This window comes from Epinephelus lanceolatus, chromosome 22 (genome assembly GCF_041903045.1).
Source record: "Epinephelus lanceolatus isolate andai-2023 chromosome 22, ASM4190304v1, whole genome shotgun sequence".
NCBI classification, from domain to species: domain Eukaryota; kingdom Metazoa; phylum Chordata; class Actinopteri; order Perciformes; family Serranidae; genus Epinephelus; species Epinephelus lanceolatus.
In genome coordinates this window covers 18885586-18911427 of record NC_135755.1, presented here as the reverse complement: position 1 = coordinate 18911427, position 25842 = coordinate 18885586, and the positions used below count along the sequence as shown (strand labels likewise).

The window sequence follows — 25842 nt, the reverse complement described above, 5'->3', positions numbered from 1 at the left end:
CTCTCGCGCTCTCTCCCGCGCGCGCATGCGTGCGTGTGCGCGTTATTTGCTCTCCGTTTAACCTCGGAACAGCGACTGGAGGCGACTCAACACACGGCCGCTTTCAAATCTCTCTCTCTTTTTCTCTCTCCGTCTCTCTTCTCGCCCCTGCTCCCTCCTCCTCCTCCTCCTCCTCCTCCACCTCCCTCCCTCCTCTTCCTACCTGATTCAGATCCGCTCCGACGCTATGCGTATGACCGCGTCTCTCTCTGCAAGGCGAGCACCACCGGAGAGACCCGCACGCTGCTACCGCCGCCGCCGCTGACCGCGAGCACCTAAACGCCGGCTAACGAGCGACCCAGGCCGGGCAACAGGAGCGGGAGCCGCCGCCGCTGATAACCGTCCGGTGGAGGAGCAGGAGGACAAAATTAACGCGCGAAGGTAAATAATATCCATATTTCATCGACACAGGAGAGCACAGAGAGGGGGTTTATTTGTGCAGGGGAGGAGGAGGAGGAGGAGGTGGCCGCGCGGTAACGGTGGCCGTCCAGGTCGCCTATAAATGTTTTCGCGTTTGGTGACAGCTGAGCCCGCTGAGCCCGTTTGACGAATATGCACGAGTCAAATTGAATATTGACGTTTTATTCCGCCGCCGTACAGTAACACAGCGATGTGGACGGGAATGAATGATGAAGCTGTGGCTGGCTGGAGCGCACGACAGCCTGTTGTGCATCCGCTTGTGTTTATCATTAATGTCTTTAATACCTGAGAGCCACAGAGACACAATCCAACAGACCCACAGCCTCCAGCCTGTGCACGCTGCTGGCTCTGTACCCTGCTCTGTGCTTAACATTGATGTGCTCAAGTTTGGTGTGAACGGGGGCGGCGGCGAAGTGAGATGCAGACAGGGTTTTGAATAACGTGTCCACATCGTAATCAAGGAAACGCACACACACACGTGCGCGCCCGCCTGCACGCACACACAGCCTACATGTATTTACTTTTTGGGTGACTTTATAAACAACACTGTGCATTAATGAGTGTGACATGGTCCCATATTGCATGTGTGATGCAGGAGAGTCTCTCTCTAATGAGCCATATGATCATCATCATTATCATCCTTCCTCTGTGTTCGCCTTTCACCATCATGTTTGCCATTTGCGTTCATCATCATCATCATTATCATCATCACTATGATTTTGGCTGTGTCACTTGCCCTAAAGGGCCACTCTGCATGTCACCGCCTCTGTTTCAAAACACACACAGGGCTGAACTGTTAAAAACCTCAGTGTCTTCCCACAGTAAGAAAGAAAAGAGGAACCAAGAAGGAGAAGTGGCTGTCATCAACTGAAAGAGTGCGATGGATGAGGAAGAAGAGAATAATAGTCGAAGAAGAGTTCAGAACTGTTTATGTGTTCCATAACTTCCAGCAAAGGGAGCCGCCAGCCCCCCACCCACCCTCCCAAAAAACTCCAGTGAGCTTTTCTCTCCTAATCAATAATTCATTCCTCCATCTTTTCCAGAGTTGGCCCTGGATAGAGAGATCGGCAAGAGGACGAGTGTGGCGTCCCGGAGCCTGCTGTCCCATTCGTCATCCTCTCCTCTCTTCCTCTACTCAGCCAAGCTTTCACCTCGCCAAACTCCACTCTTCTTCTCCTCTTTTTTTAATTCCTCCTCCTCCTCTGCAACTGGCAAACTTTCCATCCATTTCTTTCACACTTGTGTCTTCTCTCTGCTTCTCTGTCCTGTTTTTTTTTTCTCTCATCCTCCCTCTCTGTTCCTTTTGCTTTCGACTGTGAGCTCGGCTCGTCATGGCGTCTAAACTGAACCCCAACGTCCTGTACGTGGCGGAGCACGGCGAGCCGCTGGGGTCACCTCAGGCGGACTCTGAAAGGACCCACATTGTAAGTCCTGCTTAATCTGTGTTTAACTCTGATGTAAAGATATGGCTTATTATCTGTCATTAAACCTCACAGGTTTAGTTTCTAAGTGCAAACAATGGGCACAGGTTTCACTGCTACATACAGTAAGCGGTGACGGCTCTATGGTGCCAGATTTCCTCCACATATCTATGAAACTTGCAAGGACATGGGAAGTAGGATTTTATGATTTTTTTGACACTGTATTGCAAAATCTCAGAATTATTTAAGATATCTATTAAAATATATTTACCAAAAGCCTCTTGCGTTAACGTTACGCATATCAGGATAGTGGTACCAACAACATATTTTGTTTCCGTCCCAGGGTGTCTACAGGTCCTTAAAAAGTCTTAAAATGTCTTTAAATTAAGTTTTCCAAATATAAGGCCTTAAAAAGTGGGAAATTATCTTTATTAAGTTTTTATTATAAAGCCTTAAAAAGCCTTAAACTGTGTTAAATTAAGTTTTCTCTTAATAAAATGCCATAACATGTCTTAAAAGACCTTAAAAAGTCTTAGAATGTCTTAAATTAAGTTTTCTTAATGTAAGGGCTTAACAAGTCTTTAATTATCTTAAATTCAGTTTTCTTTATATAAAGCCTTTAGAAGTCTTAAACTGTTAACTTACATTTTCTCTTAAAATAAGGTCTTAAAAAGTCTTAAATTGTCTTTCATTAAGTTTTCTCTTAATATAAGGCATTAAGAAGCCTTAAATTGTCTTTAATTAAGTTTTCTTGATATAAGGCCTTAAAAGTCTTAAATTGTATTAAATTCAGATTCGATGGATCTGAAATATTTTACATTACCGTGAAAATTCCTCCAGCCTGACAGACCCAATGACTGTTTACAATCATTGGACAGACCGAAGAATTGCAATTATAAATTTATTGCATTTATGACTCACCCAATTGTTGTCATTTTTTCTTACTGTTAATTTTAAACTGACATCAGTGTATTTACTTGGAAAGAGTACTTACATGTGTGTCTCACACACACACACACACACACACACACATATATATAATGTGTATTTCCATTGCAGGTTTGGTCTTAAATTTCATAAGGTGGTATTAAAAAGGTCTTTAAAAGTCTCAAATTTAACTTGGTTATATCTGTAGACACCCTGCGGCCGGGATGCTCAGAACAGAGGATCCGCTGACTGCTCGCTAGCTATCACTGTACCCTGGACGACTTGGGAAAGAGCAAATTCAACGAAAATAGTCTATTTAACCAAGATTTCGTGGCATGGCTGAAACCAGTACAAAGCTCTTGTATTTTATGCAAAAGTTTTTCTTTTTTGTCACCTAAATCATTATTAAAGCAATTTTTGTGACACTGACATGTCGGTTACAACAGCATTACAGAATAACTGAAAAGTAACAAGAGCTAACAAAACAAAAACTGGTTGGGTAAATACACATGTTTACAGCCATAAGGATTAGCGTCTATTGATTGTTATTCCAGTCCAGTGTCGTCTTTTTGAGTCTTGTTTTCTTTACAGTTGTGCTTCTTGTAGTCTCAGTATGTGTCAGTTTCTCCATTAAAAAGAGTTCTTCCCCAATTGTTAGCCGTTGGTTCTTTGTTGGTTGTGGTCTTTACCCCAGTTCCTAGTGATAGCTTTCTTGCTTGCTACTAGCAATATCTGATCAAATATCTATCACTAGCAATAACATGTTCTTCAGAAAATTTACAGAGATAAAGCACCAAACAACTATTAGGAACCTCATATCCTAGTATGTGCTCAGTTACATTTATTTCCTGACATTTCCCAAAAACATGAGAGTGGTCTCCATCAAAAGACCCAATGCATAAGTTTTTCAAACTCAACACAGTGCGAATCAAGGCAGAAGAATCCCTGAAAAACACAAAATTGCTATGTCATGTTTTATGTTACAACAAACATTTGGAAAATGTGTCCCTTACCTTATAATGTTGGTTATTGTTTTTAGTTTCTTTAATTTTGTTATTATAAAATTGGTGTTAAACTAAATTCCAGGTGGCATTAAAAAAGCCTTAAATCTAGCTTAAATTCAAATTATTATATCTTTGTGAGAATCGGTTTGAGTTTTGTCCCTGATGTCCACAAGACTGTTTTTTTATTTACATGTAAAAATAAATAAGATTCATTTAAATGCCTTTGAAACTGAAAGCACAGCTTCAGTTTAAACTGCGTCTTAACATTGGACATCTAAATCTTTATCATATACAGTACGGCCCCGTTACTATCAGAGTAAGCAGTCAAATCTTCTCAGCAGACAGGAAGTGATAAATCATCAGAACGTAACTCAGTAGTTCACACTGCAAGCATCAGAATGAACAAGTCAAGGTCAAGCAACCAGACGACACTGTTAATGTGTGAACACGCATGTTGGTCAAGAATCTTTCGTGGTTGCTGTGTATTTCTTTGAAAGTACAGTACAAGTGCTGCATGAGTACAAAATGGCGGAGAAGTTGATTTCAGACAATCAGTGATTCCCAATTCTTGGAAGAGTCTTTAGCTTTAGCTGTCACTGATGACACAGAGGTCATGTCCTTGTTTTTTTGTTGTTGAAAATATAGGGACGTAAAGTGCAGTTTGCATTTTGTAAGTAAAAGTCAAAAGTCAGTTTTTGGACAGTGACTCTTTTAATTTGAAAACTGAAAGGGCACAAGAGAAATAGAAGACATACAGAAGCTATTGGAACAATCTGACAGTGAACAGATTTCATCTCTGGTCGAGTAGAGAACAATCTGAGGAAACAGCTGTTAGACCATCATGTTGCTAAACTCTCAAACAGATGACCATTAAACATGCAAGAATATCAAAATTCCTAAAAAATTTGACAAAGGTTTTAAGGGTAAAGCTTTGATTTCTGCCCAAAACTCAATTGGGCCAGACCTGACCTATCGGGTTTGGGCCTAGCCGTAATTTCTCAACTTTACCTCAGGCTTGAATTGAATTGGGTATATCCTCCTGGGACCTGAACTTATGTTTGGCATGCATTTTTAATGACTCTTAGCTATTTGGGATCAGCAGGACCCGCTAAGTAGAAAAAAGGAAACATTGTCAATGATAATAAAGTCCCACTGTCCTCAAATGAGAAGACAATCAATGTCTTTAAACAAGTACTTCCTAATTAACAGTGTCTTAGCCTGTTACTGTTGCTAAAATTGGTCAAATCTGTTGCCATATTAAACTACAAACATTATTAATCATAAATAAACAAGTTTCAACTGTTCAATCTGATCAGGTTTTGGACCTTGTCAACTTTTGTGTCAGGATCAGCTGCAGATTGATTTAGCAGAGATGGCTGCCATCTTGGTTTTACGTGGATTAGTGTATTGTGCTCCTACTACCACTAGATTGTACAGAGAAGTGTCCACAAACAAGGACAACAGGTCTAAGTTAAGTAGAATGAAGGACGAGGTCAAGTAAACCCAAAATGTGATGTCCTCATGTACACACAGGGTCTTAGGAGGATATGCCGACTCTCTATTTGCATATGAATTAACAAATAGCTACGTTTCACTTTCACTGCGCTAGGTGCTCTGCTGCTCCATCTCGACATCTCCTCAGGCAGAGTGTGTAGTGTAATATTTACTATAGTGTTCGTACTGTACCTTTAAACTGACCTTTAAAAGATACGTGTTGAAGCAATATAATCTGTGCAACTGACAAATTACACACTGGTTTAATATTTCATGTATTCTTATGACACACACACACACTCATTGAGCACTTAAGCATTGTGGTGGAAAAGTACCTAGGACTCACTGTGAATCATTTCTAAAAATAGCATGAGGATGGGTTCAGAAAACACTAGTGGAAAGTTAGGGGAATTGCAGTTTGTCCTGATAATGACCCTAGAGGGGGAAGGACTAAAAAAGTGCAAACTCAGCAGAAATGTGACACCGATATGGTGGGAAGGACTAAAAAAGTGCAAACTCAGCAGAAATGTGACACCTTTATGATCAGCACCCAGTGGAGAAGATTAAGGAAAAGAGATGACTCAGCAGAAATTCTACGATAAAAGAGCGAGCGCAAACAAAGAAATTTCAGTCTTGCTCCGGAGCTTGACTCATTGAGTTGTGATGTGTTTGTTGCCTGCGAGCACATTAAACTCAGTTGTATCTGATTCTACGTGTCTCCAGTGATTTTTTTGACCTCTGAGTATTTGAGTTTTTGATATCTAATGGAGGACAAAGAAAGTCCGTTTGAGAAGAGAAGAGCGAGGTCGCGAGCTTTCTGGCACGGCTCGGGACCTTGACTTTTTTGCTTCCACAAGTGCCAGAGCCTCTGTCGCTGGTGCTCTGAATAACGGAAGTATTTCAAAACGCTCTGAATTTGGGATCAGTGCCAGAGTCTGCTATGAAGCTCAGAGTGACTATTTATGGATGTCTCCTTCAACTGAATTTAGCTTGTACTTTTTCGGTGGAAATTCAGGTTTTCAATGTAGCTCAACCCCAAAACTGCTGTCGTGGTCCGGGCTCAGGTAGGGCTTAGACAGAGACTATGCAGGTTCACATAGGGTCGGGCCTGATTTTTTTCCAGCCTGATCAAAGCTCTAGTGGAGGGGCTGCTTGACATTATGACCCCAGTATTTCTAAAATTGTGACCTTGCTTTGAAGTAACTTTATTGAGTCTTGCAAAAGTTCAGATCTTGTAGAACACCAGATCTTAGTCAGTCAGATTTGTCTAAATTTGACCTAGTTGGTGCTAGTTAGCTATTATAAGAGTGTTTTAAAGGTAGTTTGAAAGCAGTAAACAACAAAGTAACCTTGGTAACCACAGATTATTTAACAGATGTAGATGAAGCCAGTTAAACTGCTTTCTCTTAAATCAATGGCTGAACTTTTCCACTACACTTTAAAAATTCAAATTCAGATAGTTTGTTCTTCACAGGACTCCAGATATTATAAATGAGTAATATCTGACAATTATTTAATTCATTCATTTTCTGTAACCACTTATGCTGTTCGGGGTTGCTTGGGTGCTGGAGTCTATCCCAGCTGACATTGGGTGAGAGGCAGGGTACACCCTGGACAGGTCACCAGACTAACACAGGGCTGACACATAGAGACAGACAACCATTCACACCTACAGACAATCAGTCACCAATTAACCTGCATGTCTTTGGACTGTGGGAGGAAGCTGGAGTACCCAGAGAAAACCCACGCCTGACACAGGGAGAACATGCAAACTGTGCACAGAAGGGCTTCCCCACCTTGGGTTCGAACCAGGAACACTCTTGCTGTGAGGTGACAATACTAACTGTGCCGCCGAATTTGAACAAATTTGAATAATTCTTCTGTCTTTTCCCGCTTGTTTTCTAGGCTGGAGAAGCTGGCGAAGAATCATCAGACAGCGATGGGGAACAAGAAGAGACGTCGCACAAGTTGATCCGCAAAGTGTCGACCTCGGGACAGATAAGGGCCAAGGTAGGAAAAGATGGCGTGAAAGAGAACGTGTGTGTGTGTGGAGGTGTGATTTAACCCGTTAAACTCAGTTCCTAGAGAGGTGTTGGGTAATGTCAAGGAATTTTACAAGTAATACTTTCACCATCCTGTTGGCATTCAGCATTTTTTTTTCTTCCATTTTTGCAGCATTGTATCTCTTTTGAGAGCTTTTCTTAACTTTGTACATATTACAACAGGACTTCTTCAAGGTAAAAAGCGACATTAGCAACCCAGGGAGGGATAAAATGTTAAGATTCATGGACGTGCTCTTAACTTATTAACTTAGTTGGGGAAGTCGTGGAATTTTTCATCAGGGCCACGCTGAGACCCTGATTAAACCTTTGAGCTGCTCATTTATTTAAGAGGTAATATTAAGATTTAAACATCTCACCAAAGAATGGGCGTGTGCATTTGGATTTGAAGCCATTTCAAGGACTTCTGCCTTTATCTGAAGCCTTACACTCTTCTGTCACAATGCTTTTTAAAAAACGATTTAATGTGTTTTCTGCATTAGGCAACCTCTTGAAGGATCCATCACGTGATCTGTCTTTTCTGCGTTCGATCCTCCCTCTCAGGTGTAACTTTATCAGCGCTTAAATCAGACCTTAATCTTATCTGATGTGCCTGTGTCTGCTGACTTCCTTCCCATGCCTTGCCCACTTCCTGGCTGCGTCCTTTTCCTCTCTTACCTCCACTGCGATGACGAATTGTGTTCAAATCTCTGATAGCCGATCTGACGTAATCACACAGTAACGGCTCTCTGTCTTATTAGACCTGTGATAGCTGCTTGTTGGCCTCTGCACTGTGCTTTACAGGAAGATATCGATGGTTTGATATCAGCCTCTTACTGGCAAATACACACACACACAAATCTGCCTCATTAGTTATTGATGAGCTAATATCCACAATGAGAAATGCTTTATTTCTAATGCAAACAAACAGATGACAACTGTCCAACTTAATATCATACGTGTGTGTGTGTGTGTGTGTGTGTGTGTGTGTGTGTGTGTGTGTGTGCACTGAAATCATTATCCATTACTGGCATTGACCGTCAACTGTAAATCATATGCCGATCAATAGGAAACACAGTTTACCCATGAACCCCTGTCGTGATGGGGACGACATCCCATCATGCTACTAGTGTTCCTGGAGCAGATAATGGTATTGGATATCAGTCTGGTATTGATCGGCTTATCTCATCGGACACCATTGTAATGTGGTGTTGATGGTGATGTGCATGCCCATATAAGGGCTTAAGAACCCTATAGAGGGTTGCCATGGTTTCAGGTTCTTCAGGCAGGAAGTGGGGAAAGAGAAATACAGGTGAAAGCTGTGACCACATAGTGATAGTTTAACCTTTTATAGTGTCACCTGTGTAGTTGTTTTTCTGTTTATATCAGTCACACAGAAGAAAATTATGATTTTATTTTTTAAATTTTTAAAAACTTTAATAGTCTAAGTTGTAAGCAAGTTGTGAACTATGTAAGTGTAATTGGATCATTCATTCATTTATTCATTCATTAATGAAATAGAAAGGATAAAAAAATAAATGAAAAAAGGAAAGGAAAAAAATACAATAAAAATAAAAAGAAAACCAGACATCAAATTCTTTTTTTTTAAATAATTCCCATTTGTTAGTGTTTTACATATGCATAGTATTTTATTTATATATATATTTTTTAAATGTTTGAAATAAATAATATTCAATTCGATAAGTATTTTTTTTAATAAATGTTGTGTAATCAAATCCTACTAAAAGAAGCATAAAATAAAAAGGACATACACAAAAAATGATTAAAAAAAAATGAATGGAAAGAAAAGAAATAAAAATAAAATGTAAATCAGACATTAAATTATTTTTCTCTTTAAAATATTTTTTGTAAATTTTTTGATTATACATAGTATTTTATTCTATTATTTTATATGTTTTAAATGTTTGAAATGTAGTATATTCAATTGAATACATTTTAAGTATTTTTTTTTATTTTTTGTGTATATATATCTTTTTTTTTACATTTTTGGAGTGTTTAACAAATATATAAAATCATGAAGATTTTTTTAAATAAAAAAAAAAAATTAAAAATAACAATTTATATTCAAAATGTATGATGACATCTTTAAGAAAAAAACTTGAAATTGAGTTCAGATTTTTGAAAATCAAGACACCTAAAATCAGACCAAAATTTGGCAGTAAATTTACACTTGAAAAAGATGAGTAAGTTACTAATTTTCTTTTCTTTTTTTTAATTACAAAAATAGAGTTGACATTAACATCAGTGAACCTTGAAACAAAAACACTAGTGGCATACACTGTATGTTATGTCGGATTTTTAAATGAATTCCTCAAGCATCTAACGATTATTCTCATTGTCAATCTGTCAATTTTTGGGGGATTTTGGCCTATAAAATGTCGGAAAATGGTGAACAAAATGTCGATCAGTGTTTCCCAAAGACCAAAATGACGTCCTCAAATGTCTTGTTTTGTCTATAACCCAAACATATTCAGTTTATTGTCACACAGGAGTAAAAAAACAGAACATATTTACATTTAAGAAGCTGGAATCAGAGAATTTTGACTTGTTTTCCTTAAGAAATTACTCAAACTGATGAATCAATTATGCAGTTACTTGCTGCTCCAATATAGAAAGCATGTTGGAGACAGAAAGTCCAGGAAAGTTTTTATAAAACCAGTATTCAGAGCTCAGTGTCAGTACGATGATGTCATCAGGCAGCTCCTCTCCTATTGGCTTAAACAAGCAGCTGCCGTTGGGAGAGTCACCATCTGTCAATCAAACCTGACAATGCTATAATTAGTTCTTTGTGTGTGTGTGTTGATTAGACTGTGTGTACCTACAGTCATGTGACTTAGATTAAACTACTCATAGACTCCAGGATTACGCTGTAGTGACAACAATGGCCTGAGCGGATTAGTGTGTTTGTGTATCCCTTTGTTACTGGGGTACACATGGGTGAGTGACGACTTTACTGGTGTGTGTGTGTGTGTGTGTTTGTATATTGGGCTCATGTATGTGTTTGTTTGGGGTGTTTTCTGTGTGTGTGCTGCTACAACAGCCTCTCAACCCCCCTCTCATGTGTTGCCTCCCCTTTATTTGGTGTTACTGTACTTGATATCGCGGCAGTCTGTTGGCACACTTGCTAAGAAGGTGCTAATTCTTATCAAGTGTGACATGACATCCTGACACCATTAGATGAATACAGTCCCTCACCCATAAGTCTCTAAATAATTACACAGATGCAGCGATAGCCCTGGGAAGACGAGGCGTGTAATTTCCATGTCACTCTAGAGACATTCGTGTTGGCTGTAATTAAATATCTTTTGGTTTAGAGACAAGCTTTTTGATACTGGGGCGTCAGCAGAATATATTTAACTCACTGAAGTCTCTCCTTGCAGTTAATTCTTTTCGATTTGAGCATAAAAGCCACGACTTCACAGCAGATATTAATTTTTGAGGGGTTTAAGTGGATTTATTGATGCACAAGTTCATTAAACTTGCTTTATTTATTTTTGCTGTGTCATGTTAAGCCTTCAGGAAATGACATTAAAATCCCCAACCCTACCCTGCCCTGCCAGGTGTATGGGAAAGGCACCGTGAATGTTTTGTTGCTGCTGTTTTATAGTCTGTAATTAAAGTGAATGTGACCTCGGAGGTTCGCTAATTGTCCGACTCTGTTCACTTCAGCCTGTGAGCTCCGCCGACTGGATTGGATGTACAGGCAGCTGGGGATTAATTTGCTGTACGTGTGTGTTCTTGTTTTGCTGTCTTTTGTGAGGATCTGTTTGTGGTTTTGACCTGAGGTCTAAAACTGTGTGTGATTGTATGAACTGTGTATGACTATGGTTTTCTTTTTAGTCGTGCACCAGCTTGTTCTGGCAGACATTGTGAGACGTCAACCCTGCCTGCAGGGAAAACAAGACACATGTTACAGCCCTTATGTTTCGTTTTGATATAAAAAGAAAATGCTCATAGGGCCTCGTAAACCACAGTGTCCCCAATGCAAGTCTTTGTTGCATGTCATATCCTCTCTCTCCCCCCATTTCCTGTCTGTTTCTCAACTATATTCTGCCTATTAAACCCACCTGCCCCATAACATGCACAGCTGCTCATACACGTTTTTAGCTGTTCATAATCAAACTTAAAATGCCTTTAAAATAAAGAGAGCAACAGATACTGTGACGTCAGAGCAGCACTGATAGTGTCATTGTTCACAGGCCACTGTAGAAAAAGGAAGTCCGTTTCTAATTTTAGCTATTCAAATCACCAACTACACGACTCATCTAAGAAGTGAAAGAGATAAACTAAACTTTATTTAGCACCATATAGTGTGTGCTATTTACTGTAATGGAAAGGCCTGATCTTAAGAGCCTTTGACTGTTCTCTTTATTTACTGTAATAGTTTAGAGCAGGGGTGTTAAACTCATTTTAGTTCATGGGTCACATACGGTCCACTTCGATCTGAGATGGGCCAGACCAATAAAACCATTGCACAATAAACTATAAGTAACATCAGCTCCAATATTATCCCCTTTTTTGTGTATATAATTACTAGTAGATTCTGTAGGCATTCGTCCTATTACAAAACAGAAGAACAGCCTGGCATGTCTTAAGATGGATAAGTGCATTTCAGCTAGGTCGAAGCTAGGCGATAAAATGATAAAATGTATGTCGATGACGATGATACACTATAGTCAGGATAGACCTAGATAGATCCAAACAGCGGGTCATGGAGCAGAAGTTAACAGACAGCTGTCAGTCAATCTGCACTCATTTGTACATGCCCATTTTTCACTGCAAAGTTTACGCTGAGGTGTGTGTGCCGATGTTAGGGGGAATCGAAAGTAGCGTGGACACAACAAAAAGAGGGGAAAATGAGTGGAAGTGAGGAGCAAAGCGGTGGTGAAGCTGAAGAAGAGCTTGTGTTATCCTCAAAAAATGGACGAAATTCTGGATAAAAAAGGTTACACAACGTCAATAATTTGGTAGTGGTTTGGCTACTTGAAAGGTGACGATGCACGGACAAAGATAGCCTGCAAAATATATCGTCGGTTGGTGCCAACCAGAATGGAAAATCACCTGAAGAGGTGGCATCCCAGGGACTACACTGACAGTATGAAAATCAGGGCCAAAACTGCAGTACGTCCACCAACAAGTGTTCAAGTGCAGTGCTAGCAGGGCTGCACCAAAACAGCATTCAATAGCGTCCAATTTTGCTGCAGTAACCTCCTATGACAAGCGATCGAAAAGGAGCAGAGATATAACAGACGCAGCGTCATACTTTCTAGCCAAAGACCTGATGTCCATGAGCACCGTGGAGAAAGACGCGTTCAAGAAATTAAAGTGCAAGACCGCAGGTACGAACTCCCAGGCAGGAAGTATTTTTCTCAAACTGCTTTGCCCCAGCTTTATGAAGAGTGCCATGGGGAGCTGGAAAATTATTTGGTGTCTTCAGGTGTCAGACATTGTCAGGATACTTTTGAAACTTGCAGCATTATCAAATTATATATTGCGATAAATATTGTTATATTCATTGGCGTACCGGAGAATTGTATTCTGGTCAGGGTAGAAAAGCCTCTGAAGCAGAATTATACAGGAGGTAGGATACTCATTGTTGAACTTGCCCCTGAAAACTGGCACCTCCTATTCTAGTCATCTAGTGGGCCGCATTGGACCCTTTGGTGGGCTGGTTCTGGCCCATGGTCAGTCCTCGGTTAGAACTGCCAGTGTGTGTTGTGGTCCTAACAAGTGTCCATTGCCATAAAGCCAGAGAACATGCAGCTCTGCACATTACAGCCAATCAATAGTATACATTACACCCAGATATATGATAGTTTATTGTATTATCTCAGTCCAGCAAAGGTAATCAATACAGTGATGCATCACATCTTGGAAAACAGACATATTTTGAGGACATTTGTTTATTGGATCTATTCTAGGACAAATGCTTGCAAGGGGTGGGCTAAAATATTCAATCATGGTACATGTTAATTTCATTTATTTGTTCATTTCCTGTAACCGCTTATCCTGTTAGGGGTTGTGGGGGGGCTGGAGCCTATCCCAGCTGACATTGGGTGAGAGGCGGGGTACACCCTGGACAGGTCACCAGACTATCACAGGGCTGACACATAGAGACAGACAACCATTCAATTCAATTTAGAGTCACCACTTAACCTGCATGTCTTTGGACTGTTGGAGGAAGCTGGAGTTCATGGAGAAAACCCACACTGACACAGGGAGACCTGAGTTCGAACCAGGAACCCTCTTGCTGTGAGGCGACAATGCTAACCACAGGTTTAGACTATTGGTTTTCAAAATTTTTGTGACAAACGCACACAAAGGGCAAGACAAAATCTCAAGGCACCTACATTTATATGTGTGTACAATAGCTTCTATAACGTGCATATCGCTCTAATCATGACATACGACAATAAAACTAAGAAAAATAAGACAGGTAGCTTTCGTGAAACTGTCTTTTGGTCTTAGGTAGCCTTTGCTGGTGTTGGTTGTAATTTGCTCCGTACAGTAAAGCGATCGATTGTCCCACTCACGGCTTCCTCCTTTTAAATGTTATCATCAACACACTGGCTGGCAATCAGGGCGTTTGATGCGTCACACGTGCAAACAGCAACAAATAGGTTCCCCCGTGAAGGTTTTTTGTTTAATTGAATTAAATTAAACTACATTTTTTAGCTAGTTTGTGTCTTTATTAGGAAATGGATGCGCACAATATGCTGATACAGTCGATTAAAAATCCATTCCGAACTTTTTGTATAGGCCCAGTCGAATATCGCAATGATAATGCCTGGTTGTCGGACCATCACAAAGGGGCGGGGCTTAACGAAAGGTCAGTTAATGATTGCGCTGCGGTTTTATGCAACAAGATCTTTCCAGGCACTTACTGACAAGGTATTTCTTTTAAGCCTTAAGTGTCATAGTTAAGGGGCAACTTAAGGTGCTTTGTGCAACTGGCCCAAGATGATAATACCACTGGCTATCGGCAGCTACTGTCGGTACAGATGCTTATCCTTCCAAGATGGCAGTGTACGTCTTTAATTCAATAAAGAGTTCATTGAAGAGAATTGGAGAAAGGTCTCCAGTTGGCAGTTAGCTGGCGAGCTTGCTGACAGAGAGAGAGAGGGAGAAAGAGCTCGCTAGCTCAGTTAGCAAGCTCAATAAACCGTTCAGAGAAAACCGTTTCACTTCTGTCGAGCAGCTGTACTTCGACACAGGAGGGTCAGACCGCTAATAATCGACAACATCTTCCTCCATTTTGGTCTCTCTAGCTCACCATGTGTCAAAGCTCACCACAGTTTAACTTGCTGTTACGATGCTGGTGTGACTCAGCCTTTTTATTGACATGCAGGAGGACTTCTGATGGTCTGATTTTAACGGCGAGAAATGAATGTGGCGCATCTTGTTCGCCGCAGTTAGCTTGTGAGAAATGGACACGTGATGCTAAACTTGAAACAAAAATTGCTGCACAGTTTCTTTAAGGTTTCATGCAGTCAGTCGTTTTAAAAGTCAAATCGCCAACTGCCTCACAACATGTAACAAAGGTCTGTCTTTTTAATCAGCCCTTCATGAGTGACCCTTGACCCCCTCTAATTGTCTTCCTTTCTTCCTTTCTCTGTCTTGCCCCACCCCAGGCTCAGTTACATAAGGTTTCACACTCTTTCTTCTTCCTCTTTTTTTCCCATCCTCCTCCTCCTCCTCCTCCTGTTTGCCTTGCTCTCATTCACTGCGTGGAAAATAAAGGAGACGCAGGAAGAGAATGAGGCGGAAGAGCAAACAGCTCCTGTGAATTGTGTGTGATTGTGATTTATGTGTGTGTGTGTGTGTGGCTTTGAGTAGGCCGATCGCGCGGGCTGTAATGGACGTGCACGTAACACACACACACACACACACACACAGAAAAGGGCAGTCCCTTCATCATGTTTCTTTTCCATGTGAGGCAGCGCTCACCAGACATCCCCCTGTCCTCTCCTTCGTTATTCTACCCCTCCATCTCTCCTCCAGGCTCATTTGCCATAATTGTCATCGCGTCTTCTCTTCCTCCTCCTGTTTGTTTTCTTTCTCTTTAATTCATCTCTTTAATTTTATTTTCCCATTTTTATTTACGTCTCAGCAGGTCTCTCCACCAGACTTAATACTTCCAATCAAAAATATATCATTCAAACAACCTATTTTCTGTCACACTCAACCTTTTTTTCCCCATTTCAATTATTTTCTGTTTCCTATAATGTTTTTTAAATTATTCTTCCTATTACATTTTTAGAGCATCTGCACCTTGATGTCTTTTTTTTTTCAATAAATCTTAACTTTTCTCCTCCTCCCAAACAAACCTTCTAAAATAGCAGCCGCACTTCAGATTATATAACCAGTCATATTTCTGGCGTTTTGAGTGGTGACCAGCAGGTAACACCATTTTTTTTTTTTCTTCTTTCCAATTCCTGTGGATTTCCTGCGCGGCGCTTTGGAATCAGACCCCCACTATATTTGTTCTTTTTTATCTGCATCTCGCTCCCAGTGCAGAAATGTGTGTGGGTGTTCACTGCAATGGAGATGAGGACGAGTTATAGTGTGTGTGTGTATGTGGGACGGTAAACTGAAATGGCTTGAGGAGAGTGCATGAGTGTGTGGGATGTCCAGTGTTGTGCGTGTGTGTATATGTGTGTGCTTTGATTTATGCCCTTGGCTTGATGTGATACAGCTGCAGTGGTGTGTGGGTCAATACTGAGAGAGATGGAAAGAGATGTGGAGAGAAAGAGGGAGAGATGGAGGTAGACAAAAGGAAGAAAATTAGTAAGTGGAAAAGGGAGAGCGGTGGAGGCAGAGTGGAAAGTAGCAGAGAGAGACAGATGAGTCAGTTATATAAGGAGTCCAAACAGCGAGCAGCAGGCTGTAATACCCATATTTACCGTCACAACAGGTTGGCTGCAGAGGAGGCGGCCTGACTATTTAAGATGTGTTGCTCAGTCGCTGGTACAAAGATTGCATAAAACACATTGTTTGTAGCCTTAAGGCTGAACAAACACGCTCAATAAAACATTTGAGGGGCCATTTTTAGAAATGTTTCGAACTGTTAAAAACGGCTTTCTCCCACCTTTTACAGCACTTTACTGCAGCAGTTTGTTGATATGTAACAAACATGCATAGCAAATTTCAAGGTAAATGCCAGATTTTTTTCATATATATATGGATGCTAACCTTCCTGGGTCAAACAAAATGATCAAAGCAAACAATTTATAACTCACACAGTATCAATGAAACAAGACGAACAAATAGATCAAACAATTTATGAAAGACGGTCGTTGGTACAAGAAGCTTATTATGACCCATATTTACGTTTACTATAAGGCAGCAGCGTCAAATGGGCATTGTAATAACAACTTAACAAAGAAGAAAGTCAGGTGACATAGCAAAAAGAGCGATGAAGTCCACGTAGGTAGGAGGTCGGGGTGGATGAGTCAAACAAACACAGGACTTTCACCCACGAGGCGGCTGTTTGTGTCCCGTGTGAAAGAAAAAATCACAACGTTTACATGCACACCATATTCCTGTATTATTCGGAATATCTTAAATATTCCGGTTGCGTACGAGTCATGCAAACACATGCATAAACCGATTAAGGTCATATTCCGTTTGGAGAATATTCCGAATAAGATTTAATAAGATGTTTTAACCAGAATATTGTGACATGTATACACCTTAATCGGAAAATGCCCCGTACCAGAATATTCAGTAAAGTCTGCGCATGCTTGATTCGCAAGAAATCCTGGGTTGTCGGTGTTGTTATGGTTAGGGCAAGCGGGGAGAACAGCAGAACTGGCTTCGTACCTTCATCCACAGACTCTGGCTAATGTGGACAGCATAAGCTGGAAGGAAACATCCATACACTTGTTCGCCTTTTCTTCTCGCTCTCGTCTTCCATTGTTGAGGACAAAATGGATCAGCAGGAGTGTTTTAGTTACGCTGTGGTGCAAAAGCTCAAGTAGGACAACAGGGGTATGTCGGAAACAAACCTTACAGCATCTGTTCATTGTAAACAGGTTGAGTGTTGCATTAAATAAGAGAGTTTCTGGTAGGCCAGTAGCCCGGGGTCTTTAATGGAATACGCCGAAACACGGGAATATGTCACTTAACATGTAAATGGAATATTCCAGTTGCTGCACCTTATTCGGGATATTACCTTAACCAGAATATTGACCTTAATTGAAATATGGTGTGCATGTAAATGTAGTCATTGTTGAGTTATTTTATTTGCAACAAAGTATATCGATGTATTGTGTTGGGGAGTAACTAGTTACACTTAATTGGGTTACGTAATTAAATAAAAAATAAATCCAGATGTTCCAGCACAGACGTATGATGAAAATAAAGTGTTTTTTGAACACATTTACATTTAAGCATGTAAACATGTTCTGGTAAAAACCTTTAATATAATTATTAACCTGAAAATGAGCACAATAGGTCCCCTTTAAGCTTTACTGTGTTCCCATGTGAATGTAGCATGAAAAATAATCGCAGCTCCAGATCATTTCCAAATCAAATCAACCTAATCAACTTGGGATGGAAACCCTGCCCACAGCATCAGTCAGATTATAAAACTCTGTATATGTCTTTCTGTTGACTCATTCAATACATAAAGTGGGTTTAAATTTGGGATTGTGACATTATAAAACAAGCTTGTTAATTAAAAATGTTTCTTGGCATGTGCTGTAGCTTTGGCAAGTGAGCCAGAAGGTTAATTCACAGTGTTTAAGTACAGACTTTTTCTGAGCAGCATTTCAAACTAGCTGCCGTTGGGGAAATATAAACGTCTATTGTCACTGTAGTTGTCTTTAACACTCATTATAAACCTAATTGTAGTATTTGTGTAACACCCGTTCCACGTAGCTATATAGTTATCCACTGTATAACTGGAGGTTGTAGTACGATGGGCGGGCCCTGGCTACTTTATTTATGGCTGGCCAGGCTAACTTGTGTATAATAAATGAAATTCCCTGTTTTATCTTTTTAAACATGAATATGAATTTAGAATAATAATGGTGCCTCCACTTAGCAGGAATAGGTATTTATATCACTTTTAAATCCTACTAAGAATTATGTTTTTACGTACTAGTTCCCCTTTTTAACTGTCTTTAATCACTATTTATATTTCAAACTCAAAATACCTCAATGAACTGTAAATATGACATATACACAGTACTTTAAATGCAAGTCATACATTTAGTAAATGACAAAACAAATATCTAAATCAATTATAAAAAAAAAATACAAAATATAAAATATTTAGCAACACTAATGTGTATTCACATTTTTCCTTTAAACCTGTTGACTTACGCCTTTCTTATTTACCAATTATGATACTCTTAAATAAGGGCCCACACTCACTCACTTGATAAATCAAGCTACCAAATAAAATACACACGTGCCCTGGTCAGTTGTTAGTCACGGCGCAAAAATAGAAGTCCTTATACAGATACGCAGGACTTCTATTTTTGCCGGACGCCGGAGCACAATGCAGCAATTCAGCACAGAGCAGATTGTGCGGGGCAGGAAGTCGTGCACAGAAACAAAATAAAAACATCCGGTTAATTTTCAAAATAAAATACACAGTGTTCACGGCGGATCATGTTTCCCTGCACTACACCTTGAAAACGTCATAATGGGCGGAGGCAGGCCTGAAGTCAACAGGTCAGAGGTTTTCAGGCGTCATTTCACCCCGTTGACAACATGGACGAGGAGATGTTAATCATGGAGGTGCAAAATCATAAAATCATATATGACCCGTATATTAAATAATATACATCTTGTTAAATCGCACGATTATGCGTGTATTCGCGAGATCTCGTGGGTCCTCGTGACTCCGGCTGTCCGGCGGAGCTGCAACGCTCCGCACCACAAATGCAGCCATTCCACAACGGACACACATCCAGTGGAATTCAGGCGTTAATTGCAGCGTAGTGTCACATAACATTTCATAATATTTAAATTATCATTTCAAACTCTGATTATGGTAAGTATATGTGTACAAATATAGGCTCTATATATATGTATATATGTATATCCATTCATACAATATACTTTACATTGTTTTAACATCTGAAAAAAAAAAATATATATATAATGGTCGGGGAAACACTGCTTGCGGTTCTCAGTTCAGAGGCCAAATAATGAAACCTTGTAGTTGTTGCCTAATTTGTTTTTTAGGGGGGTGGGGGTGGGAGGGCACCATAGGGGGGGGGTGTCGCCCAGGGTGCCATTTAGGCTAGAACCGCCACTGTGTGTGACAGTTTGTCTCAGTCACTGTACTCATGTCAAACTTATTACTTCTCATGTCGAGTTCGTTTGAGCTTTAAGCTAGTTGCTAAGGTCAACATATACCAGCAACATGCATTAACACGCGTGCTAATGCGCTAATCACAGTTAGCATTTCACTACGTTTACACACAATATCGTTATAGAGCGATATAAAACACATGCACACATGTATTACGTTTCTGTAGATTGTAATACGTCCCTTAGGATTGGTAAACTCGGCATTCACCAGGAAAAAGAATTGTGAACTGACCATGCTTCTCTGCTGTTTACAGCACACAATCTATTTGAATTTCAATTAACTTTATTAACACAATGACAAAGATTTATTTATCTTTGTTTATCCAGCATGAACTGTATTAAATATCCATCTTAACTGACTGCAATGAATGCTTTTTAAACCATATTTATTCATCTCTATTTATTTGTCTGAAATGGCTTATTTTAGACTGGGGCTACATTTGCAATCATACACGTTCATGTAATTCAAAGCCAGCATGCCCCCACCTCCAGTATCACTGCTTGTACTTTATTGGTAATCTATGATAGAGCAGCTAACTTGCTATGATCCAGAATGGACACAGAGTGTAGTATTGATTTGCTATAGTGAAATTACAGTGCATTGGCTGTTAATCATATATGTATGAGTGTAGTCAACTATGCACATTCACACACACTAATGCACACACAAACACAGTCTAAACGCTGAGTCGCTCTTTCTCCCTGACTGACTGGTGTTTGTTAACTGGGGCCGTCCAACTCACTTTCTGTTGATTTGACCACATGTTCCCCCGAGACGTCAGGCCGTCGAACGAAAGGGGACTCTTCACAGTCAAAGAAAAGCAGGAAGTCCTCGACAACTCCACTTTGCATTCAAGGAAAGTAGGAAGTCCTTATGAAGCTCTAAAGAAAAGAGTGTGTGAGGGTTTCTGGGAGAAAAACATTCATTTAGATTCTCCGAAATTCTTTCAAAATATCTTTCCTTCCCCAAAACAACCATCAGTTTCTGAAGAACTGACTCACTAAGAACTTTTCCCCCTTCTTAGATAAGGTATCAGATTCATTTGTATGTCAGTTTGGAAGAGAACTCACTGGAATATAAAAGATTTTAGATTAAATCTTTGCTTCGATATGAGATGATGAAACACAGCTGAAACTATCTTTATGAACTAAAATGACACTGACTCTGATAAAACTGGATCCACCAAGAATCAGTCAACTCCCTTGTCCCTTTTTGGAGCCTTTATATTATTTTTTGAAAAAGAGGAAACCTTTTTTGTGACTGGGTTTCATTCCTTACTTTACTTGCAGACTTTATTTATCTTTTGTGCCCCGTCTTATTTCAATTCCTCGCTTTCATTGCTGACACCTGGTTGTGCTTTATTCCTCCTGCCTTGATCTCCACATGCTCCCTCTCTCTCTCTCTCTTCTCGGACCTCCATTGTTCCTCCCGTCCTTCCATTCTTTCCTTTCATCCTGTCGTCCCTTCATCTGTCTACTCTGTTGCTCCTATTTTCTTTTCATCTATCCTTGGGTCTCTATTTTTTCTAATCCTTATTTCTTATCCTGTGATTCTGTGTGGTTTTCTTTCTTTTTAGCTTTCTTGCAAATCTTTCTCTACTCCAACACCTAAGTTGGTGCTTCTCAAACCATTTGTGATCGACTGAGTTCGTGAAAGATGCTTGAAAACTCCAAAAATACTGCTGACAAAGAGTCTCATCTCAGGAGCTGTTTACTTGCTTGTTCCAGAGCTTTCGACTATATCATAAGGGCTTCAACAGCAGTTGAGTTTTGCTCAGTTGTTAAACTGGCAGGTCAAGAATAAATTGGCAAGCTCAACTTACATGGCAAGAGGTCCTAAAAGTGCCAGAATAATGAAGTATGAATGTCTACAGTGCATAAGTAAGAAAACGATAACGACCATGTGATATGATCAAAAGCTCTGGGACAAGCGAGATAGTCAATTGCTTTTTTGCAAGATCAAGACTTAGCTGTCAATCACAGAATACTGTTTCTGTGGGTGTTCAGCCCCTTTTCCACCAAACACTTTAGGTACAGTACCTTTGGAACCAAAAGTAACCCTTCAGACATGGTACCTAGACCCTAGGGTTTCCACCACAAACAGTACCCTTAAATATGGGCGGGGTTATTGTCACTCACTGCTCCGTCCAGCACTCTTTCGACATTTTTGTAACAAAGTAAAACAGACTGCAGTGACAGTCTCTTTTCATGGGATATTTAAATATAGTGAGTTTGTACATTTAGGCCTTCTAAGGCAAGCTCAGGGGTTTAGTGTTGCCGGAGCCCACAGGAACAACTCTCCACGATGCCTTTTTTTTTGAGAGGGAGGACTGAGATATATGCAGTTCACATAATCCGGTCAAAATTAAAATAGATCTTTAAACACTTGAAGATCACTCATTACTAAAAGTGTATTTCATCCAAGAGAGACAATAAAGACTAAAGTAGTGGTCAAAGTTGTCACAGTGAAATTTAAGGTGTGCTGATGGATTCAAGTTGTCAACTTATACATTGAGAAACATTACAAGTTAACATTCCACCTTAAAAGTCGCCGGTAGTCAACCAGTGAATTAAGATATTGTTTCTCAGACTACACCTGCTGCTATGTAAAACTCTCCACAGTATGAACAGTGGTTACAAAACCAGTGCAGTGTTCGCAGCTCCACCTTTTAGTACCAGATCTGTGTGCTAGGTACCCCAACATAGGGGGGACCAAACATGGGGACGGTACGGAACGGTTCCATTGGTACCATCCACAACTTTTTACAGTTGAAATGGAAAAAAAACCCTTAGATCTGAACTGTACTGCTTGGTGAAAACAGGGCTTAAAATAAGCTTTGAGCAGTATTTTTAAAAATGATTACAGAAGCGTTAAATCCTAACGATCCTGCTGTCGTCCCTAAATGAGCCACCCAGTCAGTCAGGGCCTTTTAATTACACTCTGACAAGACAAAAGTCTAAGGAGGCTTTCACATCAGGGACCAGGCCCCAATTTTCATTGTCACGGCAACTGTTTTATTATCTCTGAGTCTGAACACAGTGTGGCAACAGAGTAGAAGTTAGGCGTGGATGTGACTCAGGCGTAAAGCTATTACAGGAAAATAGCAGTGTGAAGCAGTGGTACTCGTACGTAGGGTGTTAAATACATGGCACTTCTGGAAATTAAACCCATGCTGCGTAGATGTTTCAGCATATTGCTTTGTTTTCTTACTTGAAATGATCATTTTACAGACAGTACCAGCAGGGCTGTTGTCATCTTTCTTTGTGAAGTGAAGCTATGTTTTGGACTGTTTCTTCATGCCATGACTCCTTCTCGTTTCCTGTTTCCAGCAGCATAGATGCATGAGTTTGAAGTCATTGTTTTGCAACGTGCAATTGTCAATTTGGAACTAGTTCTCAACTAGAAGCAATTATTATTTTGCATCCCAAGGCCGAGATTCGAGTACATGTGGCCCACAAAGCCAAGCTTGTTTGATTGGCATGATCACTGTGTACCGTACCTGGGCACAGTATGAATTAATCATACGTAATACCAAAACGTCCGTAGATGTCAGGTATAATTCAGGTGTTTTTTAAGTATTGTCTTATTCTTATGATTGTTTTCTGTGCGTCTCCGTTGTAGAGAATTGGAAAACAAAGAATCTAGCAAAACAAGGTGTATCGAGACAAAAAGCACAAGCCACCTAAAGTTTTACGATATGAAAGTGATCTGATACGATACGATACGAGGTGATGCACTGTATCATAGCGAAATACATTATTGTAGCTAACTGCATAGCTATTTACTTTTGGGGGCAACTTTCCAGCTAATGCCCAGTTCAGACCAGTGATTCACGATGAGACGAAACGTTTTAGAACGTTGCAGGGAAAAGTTGCAGCACTGTGAAATGGCCGGTCTGAGCTCGTCTCAAGCCGGCTGATGGTGTCACCTGCCACTTACTCAGCTGGTCAAATATCCAGCGGCTGGTTTCAGAACGTAAAGCTCGTCACCTGATGCAACAACGGCTTGTGATGAAGGTCACTGGTCAAGTCTAAATTTCCGCAGACGGTGTGTTCCCTTGTTGCGGCAGGTGCTCCGTCCACGCCGAGCACTTTGTTTACGTCCTCATGGTGTGCCAGTTTCTGCTCGCTGTATGTGCTTATGCCCTGCCCACACACACATTCTCATTGACTCATTAATTGGCGCTGGTTTTTTACATTATTGTGGCGTATTTATAATGAATACAGTCCATCTGATGCTCGTTTTGTTTCTGTTTTTTTACCATTTCAGCACTACTACAAATGCAGCTGTAGCCAGTATCTCACTATCACTATCCTCATTCATATTTTAAGAAGCTACAAATTATATTCAGCCACAAAAATAAACCTGAAAAGCTGGAAATCAGAACGGAAGTACAGAGAGTTGTTGCATAGAGATGACATCTCATCTAGTTGCATTGGTGTGAACCAGCAGTTTTTTAGAATGTTGCAGAATGGCGCATTGCAAGTAGTCGCCTGTTTCAACTCGTCTTGTTATGAATCTTTGGTGTGAACTGGGCTTAACAGAGCCAGGTGCCCATTGGAAAGTTAGTTTTACCCCTTATCAGATTTGACTCTTATTAACAGAATAAGAACCAGGTTGAAAAACATCTGAATTCATGATTTTATTCAGCTTTTCAGGTACTAATGATTATTTGATCTGTGTCATCTGTCAATTCATGGTCTGTATGATAGATAAAATGTTGGGTAAAAGATATCCAACAACAGCTGATCATCAGAAGGCAAATGTCAAACAACCCTGGGAGCTGCAGTCTTTGAAAGATTTCTCTCATGTTTCACTTCAGTTTCCAAAGCTGCTTTAATGAGACGTCTTTATGCCTCAACATCGTTTCATGAACATTTAGTGTCACATCAGGTCAACGCGTCTGTCCAACACTGTCTTTTTTAGTCACTCGTCTCTTATGAATGTTAAGCATGAGTGTCACAAAGATTTATATCAGCAGCAGAAGGTGGCTGAAGAGACTCTGTGTGACTTGACGTGCCTTTACACCCCCCTGTATTGATCTGACTCCATCTCTCCATCACTCCTGTTCTCCCTCCTGCTGTTTTTATGTTTCTCTTCTTTCTTCCTCTTCCAGTCTGAACCTCCCTGTCTTTACTCGCTCCATCTTGCCCTGTCATTCCTCCTCCCTCCTGCGGTTACAAAGTCTAAACCGCCATTAGGCTTCAGTCTGTGTCAGGCCATTAAGGAAAGTGTGTGTGTGTGTGTGTGCATATGTGTGTGTGTGTGTGTGAGAGACAATGTTGATGAGTTATCTACAGCGACTGTGTCTAACATAGTGACACTCACTTTAGAAATGTGCTAATGATGAGGAGACAACAATATCTCTAGTGTTTGTGTATGTGTGTGTGCCACTAATGAACTAATGTGCTCTTTCAAGCACCAACAGCTGTGTGTGTGTGTTTGTGTTACCGCTAATGAGCGAACACGTTTCAGTCCTGACAGGTGTGCATTTGCCTGCGTTTGTATTTGTGTGTGTGTGTGTGTGTGTGTGTGTGTGTGGAGCTGCTAATGTGCTAACGTGTGTTATCAATCAGTGAAAGGTGTGTGAGTGTGTGTCCACAGGCATGTACTGTTCATCGCTTCCCTGTCTCTCTGTCTTGTCTGCCGGCTAATGGAGACTGACAACAGGAAGCGTGAGCTTTGGCGTGTTTGTCTCGTGGATCTGAAGTAACATCTTTTCTGTGTCGGGAGAGATGATGATATTCATTTGGCTTCTTCAGTTAGCCACATCAACACACTGTAGTTTGTTCTTAGTTTGTAATGAGCAGTAGAGTCAACTTTATTGGTCTGCACATTTTATCCTCTTTCAACTGTAATTAAAGGAGCTACATGTGGCGTTTAGCATCAGTTTTGTGAACAAACAAGTCCATCAGTGACTGAGTTTACATGCACACTTATATTCCACTGTTATTCTTAATATGATAGTATTCTAAATTAAATACAGGTCAAACACGTTTTGCATTTTCTGAGCAAGACATGAGGAATAAATATGTCAGTATTATTTGAGTTTTAGGAGCATTATTTGGACGTTGTAATTGGGGTTTCTACCCCTGTTTGCAACTAGGGATGTCAGATTCATCTAATATTGCTAACTGCTAACTAACAGA

At 40.3% G+C, this 25842-nt stretch overlaps 1 protein-coding gene across 2 annotated transcripts in view; it reads left to right on the top strand.

Moving 5' to 3' along the window:
* Window positions 1-204: 204 nt before the first annotated feature.
* Window positions 205-25842, top strand: part of LOC117245777 (diacylglycerol kinase delta) — a 122195-nt gene continuing 96557 nt past the window's right edge. For both annotated transcript variants that reach the window (XM_033609278.2, XM_033609277.2), the window contains exons 1-3: window positions 205-420; window positions 1503-1883; window positions 7211-7315. In XM_033609278.2, the coding sequence (XP_033465169.1) occupies window positions 1791-1883; window positions 7211-7315 (198 nt within the window). In that variant the 5' untranslated portion in view covers window positions 205-420; window positions 1503-1790. The remainder of the gene's footprint in view (window positions 421-1502; window positions 1884-7210; window positions 7316-25842) is intronic.